A 13,022-nucleotide genomic window follows, 5' to 3' on the forward strand; every position below is an offset into this window, starting at 1 on the left:
GGCGGAATAATTGCGAAGTAAGAAGCTTATAGAGCGTAAATTTAACTTTAAATACGGATGGTTTGTCATCAAAATATACTTTAAAAATGTGGTATAAATGCTTGAAAATAAATATTATTTGAAGTTGAAGTGATTATTTCCGAACACTAATTCGAACTTTCCTGCAACTTATGGAATTAACTGAGCGCGTAAATGCAATGAATTATTTTTCAATCCTTCTCTAATTTTACAGATATCGTACACTGTAATCCGCCCAGTGGGTAGAACATTAAGCAACCGATCGAAGTGTCTCGGATTCAAATCTCGGGTGCAGCCTTTCGACATTAAAAACAAAAACCTCGAAGTTCGAGGTGTCCCAGGGAAGGGAATCAGGCCGTCACCCTGAAGCGTAATACTTAAACGCCTGTAGCTTAGTCTGGGTTGAGCTCCACCCATATCCAACCATATCAACCTGCGGGTTGTACCATTGAGTCAGTGTAAAAAGGCTGCTTTACACGGCACATTTAACTTCACAATCTGACGTACGTACGAAGGCAAAGTCAAAATTGTAATCGTGTGAAACGGCGAATTGTTAGAACGCATGCGAGAATGCATGGATGCAAGATGGAAAAAATAGCCCCTTTCTGATTTCGCTCAAGAATTCGTGCAACTGCACGCCAAAAATAGAAATAAATGCAGTTCCAACCTGCGAAATTACGTGCCCTGTGTAAAACGGCCTAACAAATGGGAAACCAACCCATAAGAGGAATAATACAAAGATGTTTTTTTTAGATGCTAGATTCCGCAGTAATTTTTTTAAGACTCAGGAACCCATTGTACTCACCTCGTCAACGACGGAGCTCTTGACCCTTTGCAGTACCTTCGCGGCTGGTAGGCAGAACTCGACGCGGAACCTCTTGAGATCGCCGAGGAAGGAGCAGACGAGCACGTCCCTCGCTTGTCGCACGAGCACCCGACGGATGGCCTCAACGGCGGCCGCCGCTGGGGCACTGCCGTCCGTTGCAGCGGCCGCGATGTAGATGGGGACCAGAAGCAGGTCTACCAGCCCCGCGACGTCCTCCTTGCCCTGGGAATAGAAGGAAGACAGACGGAGATAAAAATATTAGATTAATCACATGGCATGTAATTAAGAGCTCATGAACCAATACGCAATATTTACACAGTGGGACAAGCTAATCATTAATTTCCATTCATGGTAACAATTTTCGATCAATGTAATTGGACTGAATAGTATTTTCAATCTGAATAAAATATTCATAAATTTTTAACTCATTTAAATACATAAAAACGAGTGGGTCAAAAAAAAAGTTACCATTTTCCACAGATTGTGAGCTGACTTCTGATTTTCTTGGAAAGTCGAAAGTTGTATGTAGGTAACGCCTGGCTTGCAAATTATGTAATTTTTAAAAACTTGTTTTATTCCTCCTAAAACATGGTAATTTTTTATCAAGAGGGTCATGCCACTGATCAAATCTCGACTACATCCATCTCCAATTTGCTTTCCAAACTTGGAAATCAGTCGCCATTTTAATTCGTTCCAGATACACAATTTTCTCAGTTGCGAAAGAAGTTCATTCCATTTCATTACGTCTAGATGCATTCTCGTCACTGCGCATGGGGAAAGGTTTTTTTCAGGCTAGCATTCTAAAATTGTTTGCCATGAGCCAGGAAATCAGGTAGGAGTAATTAAATTTTCTTTATATTCCACTCAAGTGCCCGATTTCAAAGATTCGAACGTATTAGACGTAAGGATAATGGACTTAAAATATAGGAATGGTGGGACAGCCTATACACTAGGTGCAGAATTATCTGTGAAAAATTAGAATGATATTTTATTCAGATTGAAAAAGCCATTTCCAGAAGGTAAAAAAGCGCAGGAGTAACTCCAGTCGACAGTGAGTAATAAATTACAAACAAGGCAATCAGTGATGATGGGGAATAATTAAATTCTTTCTTCTGGGTCTTACAAAAAGCAAGTTGTCATTTCAATACCTATGATACCTTCATCAGGTCTAATCAATTGATCTCTAATTCGCAAGCATAAATTGCACTTGAATACCTCCCCATCTAATGGAAAGGCACACCTCTGATTTAGAATCAGAGATTAAACATGTGGGACGGAAAGCAAATGAACAACACGACGCGGTTCATCGGACCCAAAACATGCGCTTCTCAAGCTTAATTAACCATTCTTTGCGCCGCTATCAAAGATGATCGAGATATAATTTGGATTGCCTTCGCGAAATAAATGAAAAGCGCTCGGCGAAAATTCTCGCGAAGAGATGGGAGGAAAGGTCTGAGGTATTTAAAAGCAAAAGTGTATCACTTGACAATTCGATTGAGTTTGCCAATTAATTTTCTCCCGTCACCGAAACAAAAAGAAGCCAGGCGGATGTAATTTGCAGATGAAAGTTTCGAAGGAGTTTTGCTATTAAAGGGAGGGATTCGATTGGCACGCCCTCTCGTTTAATAGTCTGAAGGACCCATTTATAAGATATCGATCCGGGATGAATAGGAATTACGCTCGTGTGTCCCGTGGAAGAAAGCCATGGTTGAAAAGGTTCATACGCGTGCACTAATCGGTCACCTCCTCCGCGTGCACGGGCAACTGTCCTCATGTCCGTGTTCTGATTAATTGCGCAATTCGTTTCTCTTTCACCAGCTGGAAACGTGAGACGTAAATTTCTGCCGGGAAAAGCTTATCAACCATCGAAAACTGCGGTTGCACAAACGTTCGATGAAAATGATCACCCGGTACGTGACGAAACGTACACTAAATTATGCAATGTTATCAGCGGATGGGATGCTGGAGAGGAATGAAATTCTGGATATTATCAGGACCAAATGATATTATCCAGTCACTTACCAATTCCAGAAATGAGAATTGCAAGATTTTTAAAGCCGAATTCTTTGGTATATGCTTATCTAGATGACTGCATAGGTTTATCATTGTAAAATGATTAAGCCCTTAATTGTACAGCAAAACCAACTCATGCAGAAGATTCTTGCTCCAAGGATTAAATAAAATGTTAATAAGTTCGAACTGGCAAACACATAAATTGTAATTAAGAATAAGTTATTTATTATAATAAATGTATGTGTAACAACACGATCACTCTTCCCATTAAAAAGACTGATCATTTCTTTTGTTGCATTTTTTGCTATAAATGGACAGTGGCATGCCATTTAGTATACAACAATTACAGTTCACGGTGTGAAGTTTAAGCTTATAAAATTGTTAGTCAAATTTATTCGGCACTGACTATACTAGGAGGAGGGTGATATTACACTTGTTGTGATGACAAAAACTGTGAATTATATGATCATATCGGTTTATTGAAAAAAAATTACTACAACGTTTTAAAAGGATGGGTAAAATCTAATTTGTTCGTTAAATTTTTAGGGTTTATACATGGAAAGCTATTTGCAAGATAATTTAATAAATGCCATTGGGCCACATATTAGAGCACATAATCCTTCCGGCATTTAAAATGAAGGGAGTAGGTAAAACCTGTACGTGTACGTACGTGTTTAAGTAATTTGAGGCCAAGACATTGAGTAATTTATTGCCAAGCCTCAGTCATATCAAACAAATAAGGACGAAATGCAAATAAATAATGTCTTTTAGGAGAAGATGCAGGATGAAGCCTCAATTTTACTTCGTCTCACATCATCAAAGATCACCTCTGTTAAAGGCTACGGATCAGGTAGTGTACAAGGGTGAGGCAATGGAAAGAAAAGGCACCGCTTCACGGGCTGTCACACAAGATTACGCTCCATTTGAGTGCGACTGACGGCTCCAGACCGCGTGAAGCGCCCGCGGATGACTCATCCACCGCCCGCCGCCGGTGCACCTCATAGTCATAATGGAGCAGGTGGGGACGTGGATGGAGAGGAAGGGACGTCACACTCCGGCCCAGGACAGACCTGGCACGCTCCTTAAATGGCTTCCGGACAAGAGCACACACACACAGCATCGTTCCCTTTCCGATGCGCGTAGGAAATAGCTCACCTATTGTCCGCCCGCCTAAAACCAACACACGTTGTGACTAGCGATGGGTCGAACCCGAATTTGATCGAATCCTTACTTGGATCTTTTTCATTATCGAATCTGAACGCACAGTATTTATCCTAAACGTCACATCAAGTCTGAGCTACATTTTTTCAGATTTATTTACCAAACAATGCTCCCTGCCTCTTCAATTCTCAGCTTACAATAAATGAATGCTGTATGTAAAACCTTATATTTATACATTGTGAGGCCATAAAGTCAAAATTGTAAAATTTTGCTTACACTCAACAAAACTAAGGACCTTTCCCCATAAGTACGCCGATTTTCATTAATATTGCTCGAGGTGAAGTTACTAAAATTAGAGGCCCACGACCTGTGGGACAGTCTGTATAGATGTTCACCACGGGTGCACCAGCTGGTGTAATTGTGTGACTGTTAGTTGAATGCCTGAATTATCGTATTTATTTCTACGAACTCTTAGAATACTTTCTGTGTTTCTTTCGTCTTTTATTTTATTTATGAGCGCACTAGAGGATGACACCTATAAAACACGCGGTCATATTGTAGGGCTTGTAGCATGAACACATTCAGTATGATAAAAAAATTCATTTTTTGATCAACGAATGGAATAAATACATAGCGTGTAAAATACGTATTACATGTCGGGATCTAATTTAATTTCTACATAACGCGTTGAGAATGTAGTTCACAGCTCATTGAATCATTTATTAAAGTACATTCGATGATGGACTATCGGGAAAATCGGCCTAAGAACAAGGTGTATGTATACGTTCATCAGAGGAAAGCTAAATGAATATGAATTTTGGAGGTAATTACCAAACATTAAATAATTTACTGCGATACCTCTAGGGGATGGATGGTTTTTCTTACAAAATGAATTTCAGGTAATATTCCTGAATAAAGGTAAATGAACGGTAGTGATAAAAGACCACAAATTTTAATTGCTACATTCAGACAAAAATAATTTAATTTTGTATTGGCAGGTATAGGCAGAGATGTTTAGGAGTGTTTTCAACACACCAGAAAGAGAGTTATCCATCACGCAGCCCACGAATCAGAAAGGGGGGATTTGGCGCGGAAGTTTTGATTGACGGCCGAAAAGATGGAAGGAAGGAGGGCGAGCTGTAAAGACTGCGGGGGCGGCTTAAAGGGATGGAGCCATGGGGGAGAGAATGCACGCGGGGTGATCCTGTGAGAACGGGGATGGGGGAGGGTTTTATTTCGGTAGAAGGGGGAGGAGGGATAGTTCGAGAGGGAAATTGGGTGCGGGCGGGTTGATGACCCCTCCAGACTGCGCCAACCCCTTAATTTTCCGGAGCGTCCTGGGAGGGTGAGGGGGAGATGCACGTATCCATGCGTGCAGAGCGGGGAATGAATAGATATTGGGTTGATGATTATCATGATGAGTGCGTGTGAATGTGTGTACATGAGTGTGCGTGTGTGGGAGGCTTATCAGAGGATTCTAACTCTCCTCACCCACATCTTCCTCCCTTTCCCAATGCATCAAACCCTTCGCCCTGCCGTCTATCCCCAAGTTCTTCATCCTCTGGCTATCCCTTTTTAAAATCCCTTCGCCGTGAAATGACCGTGACCGCCGAAAAAAACGGGTTGTAATCGTCAGTGAGGGAGGGACGAGGCCACCAGTGAACTGGCAGCAAACGGGGAGGGAAGCATCGACCCCGGAGCCCATTCATTAAGTGATATGATAATTGTGATGTTCTCGATGACTCGTATCGAAAACTTCATTTCGATGGCCGACATTCGACTGATTGTAGGTGGTCTTTCAATTCTCTCTGGCTTAGTAGTTAATACATATTCATATGCGATGTATTTAACTGGCTTGAAAAACGGATGAAGCTCATAAAATAACCTTCAAACAATTTGTAAATGCTTTCCACTTCCTTCATTACAATTTTCAATATACTGCTATTTTGAAATGATTTTTATTTCCGCTAAATCCATTTATAAAAATGTTTGTAACATTAATGTTGATTAATTCAACCGAGTGACGCTTATTATGGTTGGATATACTTTTCAGGCACCACCACGCCATATAGTAAAACTTCAACAGTTTAAAGCAATTGATTCAACAGTTTAAAACAATTAGACCAAATTTAGAGAATCCAGGTTCAAGTGCAGATCAAGATAAAATTTCATTTCAACTTTCAAATTTTTGATATCATTGAGTTAAAATTGTGTACTAATTAATATCAGGGTCAGTGACATTTTACATTGGAAAAAAATTATTTACTTTCGATTATGATACATTTTTTTATCACCCCAAAAATTTTCTAGAGCCTTTTAACACTTTGATACTCCTGTTTACAATTCAAAGCACCCTCACCTTCAAAAAAAGCAACAAATTATTAAAGATCGGCGATTCACTGGGCACGTTTAAAAATATTATTTTTTTCAAATTATTTGTGTAATTTTGCTTTTGTTTCCAGTTAGTTCTAACGCTTTTTATCCATTACCGTGTGCATCAGTTCAATTCACTCATTTATGAAACGAACTGTTTCTAGATGTGGCAAGTAATTTTGATTATTTTCCGTATGAAGTTGGCACCTAAAGTCGCAAACTGCTCCCACAAGGCAAGCAAAATAACACGGTTCACCTTCATTAATTCGCGAACGATAAATATTTCCCCTTTGCATCACAAAAATAACGAAGTAGCGGCACAACAGTTTGACAACAATAGAAAAGCGAGACACAAAGATAGAGAACCAAAATGGAGGGAGAGAGAGAGGAGGACCCTAGAAACCGTCGCCCACTCTCACAAAAAAGAGACCGCGACTAATTTCGGTACCCATGGAAACCACGTTGTGACGGGGGAGACTTTATGCTGTGTGTACCCACTCATGGAGAAGACGCGTTTCCACGGAGGGCTGATGATGGATGGAGATTTTTCGGACGGGGGTTGAAATGCGACGAGGTGAGGGAAGGGGAAAGAAAGAGCATGCACCAATCGATTAAATTCGTCGCAAGTGCTGGAAACGGAGTGGACCGTGGGACACAGAGGACGCATGGGGGAGCTTATGACAGATGGTTTACTCGAGTACTCGCAAATACTATGGGGGTGAATGGAGGATTGAGAATAAAAAGATGGGCGTGACTAATTGTTGAACTTGATCCTCAGATTTACGAACCTGAAAACTGTAATAATTCAAGACCGTGAAATTATAATTTATGGGTGGTCTCGCCCGAAAACAAAGCGAAAAAAATTTGAGTCAGGAATTGAATTACATATGCTGACATCGAGTACTTAATGAAGCGATACAACCATTTAAAAAAATAATTTTTTAAATAACGTTGAATGCATAATCATTCAATTTCGCTCACATTTTATTCGAGCAAAAAGTGAGCTAAGCAGTCCTTGCAAATTAACTCTTCTTTTTTTCCGCCCAATACATAAACTCCCCTCCCGGAAGACGATGCTACAGCATGCCAATCGTTAATACGGAGTGTTCGCGTCACAGGGAATCCTATGCCAAAATCGCCACTCACTTGTTGTTTGCGTGCGCCCGAGTGGGCGAGGGTGCAGGGGCGCCAACTTATAAAAAATATTGGGGGGGCCCATATCGGAGGTCTTGCCCCGGGAAGAGGTCAAATTCAAAGTGTGTCGCAGCACCGAAACACTACTATGATTCACACCACTTGATTCAGTTAACCTGCTTAACCTTACAATTATTTGTTTCAACACACATTGTTGAATTTATTTTAAAAGGTAACTATCGTCAAACATGGGAAATAAAAATAACAAATATATTTATGTGATTATTACGGAGGCTTCCGCGGTTAGTTGATTGGTGATGGTTTTCCGGGTTTACACCGCGTTGATTCATGTTTTCATGAAAAAACATGAATCAACGCGGTGTAAACCCGGAAAACCATCACCATATTTATGTGATTTCACAAAGCATAATATAACTTAATTATTTTCTTGAAATATTGAGGGGGCTCCGCCCCCCCAAACGAATCTTTGAGGGGGCTCGGGCCCCCTCAGGCCCCACGGAGTCGGCGCCACTGCGAGGGTGTGATTGTTTAAAGTTATTGTGTTCCCGGTTGTTGGCCGTGAAAGTTGGAGTAGTGAATATGTCGTCGTGTCGGAATGGTCTCGAGTCGAGGCAGCCATTGACGGTAGACCGGCATTCAGGTGATTGGTAATTTGGAGAGTGTGGGACTCCCGGCGTATATACAAAATACAGTCCACTATAATAGTGTCGTATCGCGTACTCGGAGGATAGTTTAAAAAAAATGCATTGGGTATCGGTGCCGCAAATACTAGTTGCACTGGTAGGAGACCTCACAGCCACAAGTATAGAGTGAAGATCAATGTAGAAATTAATTAAAAAATGCACAAAATATATGGAGTTGCAGTGGTATAAGATATAATAAATTTGTGCTTTTCCAATCTGAAGCACTTACTCGAATACCGCTTGTTGAACGTAAAAATCAGTTCGTTTCGTTGGGAGTTTTGAAATTATTGCCAGTCAGAGACGCTTACATTAATTCTTGACAGAGTGATTTCATTTTATTAATGAATACCTTTTTCACAGACAATTTAGCGGAATTAAGTCACAAGACTCATATTTAGGAATCTACAGATAGCACAATTAAATAACAAGTAATAATATCCCTTATTTCTTCATTGCGTAATAACGGTAGATGATCGTAGCCAGGCTCACTTTTTTTAGGGTAATAATAATAGCAATGACTTAATCTAATAAACACTAATTACCTCGGATAAAACCTGTAAACAAGATCGCTTTAACACTTACACATGACTGAGAAGAATACCCAAGAAAAAGACGACGAGCTCACAGGTAAACCCGGAACCGCAGTCGTTATGGGCGGGGACCACACATTTAGATCAGCACAAAAGGTTATAATAACTACGGTGGACGAGAAAGGCGTGGAGTGGGAAGTAGGTGGAGTTGCATACGCCCTGGAGTTCATTGACTTAAAAGAATGCCTATTGAGAAGCCAGACGACTTCATTCACTTTCCACCGACTCCATATCGATTAAGTAAAACTAAATCATACCTACCAATTGAATTTTCCTGACGACACTAAAAGTTTACAATTCATTTAATGAATTACTTCAAACGTAAAATAGCCAATTTTGAGAAGGATATGACCAGAGTAACTCATCAACACGGCTTAATAATATAGCAAGAACACTCTTAGGGCCGGTTTTATAATGTCTGGTTAAACCTCACGTTAAGTTGACGTGGAGATTACGGTAACGTGGAGTTTAACGAGAGGTTGTGTTTTATAAAGCAAATCCTACCGCCGGTTGGCTGATGGGAACTTTAACGAGAGGAAAGCGCAGCTACTGTAATTCTCATACCAACAATTGATCGCGAAAAGTGAAACAGACGAAAGTCAAAATTGAAAAAAATCGAGTTGGAGAGTGGTGAAAGAATTGTTTACGTTTGTTTTGAAGTGATGGTTAGCTTTGAAAACGAAGATGACGCCAATATTTTCGGTTTTAATCGTTGACGATCTTATGGTCAATCATCAGTGTGTCGTTAAAATAAAAATACTCGCCTCGATTTGTGAATATTTGGCAAGTACAAGTGTTAATTGTATAATGAATTACTATTTGTTAATGGATTGAATCAAGGTGGAGTCCCTTTGCAAGAAATAGTGGTAAATTAACCTTGTTTGTGCTTATTAAACGAGAACGAAGATTCTCATTTGTATTGTTAAACCAATCGAAATGGTTTTCTATTGAGTAGGCCACCAGAGCGATTTTACGAACATTTTGAGGCTACAATGTAATCATAATGACGATAAATTTTAATCATACTTTTGCAGTAAGATATATCTTCTAAGCGTTAGTATGGCCCCTACGCTAATTTATCATAATCTCTGCGTTCCCTACGGAATTAGGGACAACTTGTTAGTTGTGAATAATCAAAGCCTTTCCCGTTTTCAAAGTACTCACCATGGCCATAATTTAAATAACAGACTTTATAACCAACCACCGTCTTATAGAAAAATTCATCAGTGTTCATCAAAACGATAACGAGGCTCCTGTCACAATGATGTCATTGTTATGATCAATTCATGGTAATTCCTTTGATGATTTTTGTGTTTTTATAGAGCATTTTCAGTTTTATTAAAATTTTCACAATGAGGAGGTATATTCAGCCATGTGCCACTCGTGTTACAGACACGAAAAGAATTGAGCCATATAATTGTCAGCTACTAGCAGATATTTCATAACTTTAAATTATCTCATCTTTTTTATGATTATATATATACATATACTGTTAAGAAGCAATATGTTTCATGAAATCCATAATCTCTGGCAAATAAATTTTCAATAAGGGACAGAACTAAGTTTAAATTTCTTCATTAGAGATACCAAAATCTATTGCATGACACCAAGTAGCCCTTACCATTGAAGTATAAAGTGAAACATATTTTGATACTGGCTGTCAATAGTGTAGTAGATATTGTAATAGGGATGACTGTGAGTCTTTATGGTAATGCCATTGAGAATGTATTCATTGCCATTTTAAATTGAATGGATGTTCAGAAATCACTGATTATGAACATAGCTTCACAGTCAAAAATTATAATTAGAGAAGAATGAATAAAGTTTGAATAACTTATGCATAACCCTACCACAGTTACTTCAAGGGCTCCTGCTATCCAATTATTAAATAAATGTACAGTTTGCAGCAAACCTTTCATACTTTACAAGTAGGCTGCATGTTGTTATAAAAATATGCATCTGTAACAAATATTGCAACTCTTTTTGGCTCATAGCTTGGGATGGGGGATCTATTCTTTATGTTAATACTATTTTTGCAAACCTTGTGTAAGAATAAGTTTTAAGTGCTAACATAACTAACTTCATATCTAATCAACAGCAAAGGCTTGTATTGTATTTAAGATTTAAGGAAAAGAGATGGGGTGCAAAGATATTAAAGTTGCTGGGTTCAATTTATAAAAAATCTGTCAAAAAACATATCTAATCAGAATGAAATCATTAAATTTCAACTCTCAGTGGTGTTTATGAATACTATACTATACATGTGATAGATATTTTCTTTTATTCTCAGCCCACAAAATATGAAGCTTTCATTGAACATGTTTTAAATATTTAGCAGAGTACTAAATTATACAAAGACAGTAGTGGATCCAGGATAGGGACAAGGGGGTTGGACTAGGTGAGGTTAAAATTCCAGCTGTAGTGGGGGTTGGAAATAAACCACCATTCTATCTAGTGTAAAGTGGATGATACCCAAGGGGAGCAAATTGGAAACCCTCCTTAGCCCCCCCCCCCCCCATGTATCCGTCACTGTACAAATATACTGTTATTTATATAGCATTTAAAGAATTTATTTGTATCAAATGCAAAGCATAAGGATTCCATCATGATGACTCCTTCATTGCAACTGTCTTTTTGGGATATGGGTTTTCAATGGAATTATGTTGTTACATGGCGCCACAGTAAGTTATTAAGTTATTTTTTTACTACCTACTTCTGGGGGATATCCTTTTGAATGCTGTACCAAGTAATCTCTAAATCACCACACTGACATCACTCACTTATAATTAACGTATGTGCTTCCATTATCATAAATGCAATAATACCACTTCCCCACAGAATTTTATCATACCATGTTCTATGTATGAAGTGATTATAGAAGCAATTTCCCTTGCATCCACTCCACTTTCATAAATCTATTAAGAAATTTGCCTTTGTGACATGAACATTCTCATAGACTGTTTCTCATTACATACGTTGCAGCTATGCATGTTAAAATATATCTCTAGTGATGCAGATTGGAGCGAGATAGATGAGACAGAGATAATCCTTGGAATAAATAAAAAGAGGAGAATTAAAGGGAAAATCATAATACCAAAGTGCAAATAGAAGTCTGGTTAAGATACATGGAGTAAGGTTTGCCATGGAACTGGTATTTTTGACCCAGAAGGAGGATAAGAATAGAGGTATACAGGAATGTATAGATAATATTGACAGAGGAAAAGGAAGTAGGAATTGCTAGACCTGTTAAGTGAGGTGAGGGAATTTTTGCAGGAGATGAATTAGATATAAATGATGTAGATGAAGTGTATATCAAGCTTGAAATGCTGACAACAGTGATTAAGGTAAGGATTTTGAGTAACAAGCAAGGGCAGGGAGACAATGGTTGTGGAATAAATGGAATAACCATGTATGTTACAAAGAACTACGTCAACCTTAATGAGTAGATCACTTCTAACAGTAAGTATTGGAATGAGATATCTAGTCATGCATGATTATAAGTGTTGATGATATTATACCTAATTGATTTTTTGAACGTATGTACTCATTAGTGACAGTTCAATGGATGGAGCATGAAAAAATTAATAAAAGCTACGTATGGGATCGAACTCCCAAGAAACTAATGAGTGTACCAGATATGTGATGTAAATTGGCTGTTATAGGAATATGTCCTCACTTATCCTTTGAAGACTTATTAAACATATTAGTTAGTTAAACGTCGACAATTAGTAGTAAGGGTTAATATTTTATGAAGAAACCATACCAAGGATCCCACTTAAGGCTTTGAAAGAGTTATTAGTAAAATTAGACATTGCAATATTTCCACTGATTTTATTATAATAAAACTCAGTGGAAATACTGCAATGTCTAATTTTACTAATATGAAGAACTTCCAACTAGCCCAACATCATACAAGATACTTTGAAAGAGCTTATCGATGAAAAAATTTCAGTGGTCACTGATAAGCATGGAAAATAACGAATGGAATGGTGGTGAACGCAGTCATTTCCTGTAAATTCAACCTCATGAGCAAATACATATGTACACAGACAACAGCTTTCCCCAATAGCAAGCAAGAGTAGCCCAGCTGGCTCAATGTTGTAAGAAATACAACTGACTTTGATTGTTTCAAACATTCCCTTAGCAGACAATGCTTGAGAACCTCAATAAATATATTCCCTTAGCAGGCAATGCTTAAGAACC

General features: G+C 38.6%; 1 protein-coding gene across 2 annotated transcripts in view; it reads right to left on the reverse strand.

Annotated features, from left to right (window-relative positions):
* The window catches only part of LOC124162954 (puratrophin-1), a 1,076,650-nt gene that overhangs the window by 612,360 nt on the left and 451,268 nt on the right, over positions 1–13,022 (reverse strand). For both annotated transcript variants that reach the window (XM_046539729.1, XM_046539737.1), the window contains exon 3: positions 824–1,066. In XM_046539729.1, the coding sequence (XP_046395685.1) occupies positions 824–1,066 (243 nt within the window). The remainder of the gene's footprint in view (positions 1–823; positions 1,067–13,022) is intronic.

Source organism: Ischnura elegans, chromosome 1 (genome assembly GCF_921293095.1).
Source record: "Ischnura elegans chromosome 1, ioIscEleg1.1, whole genome shotgun sequence".
NCBI classification, from domain to species: domain Eukaryota; kingdom Metazoa; phylum Arthropoda; class Insecta; order Odonata; family Coenagrionidae; genus Ischnura; species Ischnura elegans.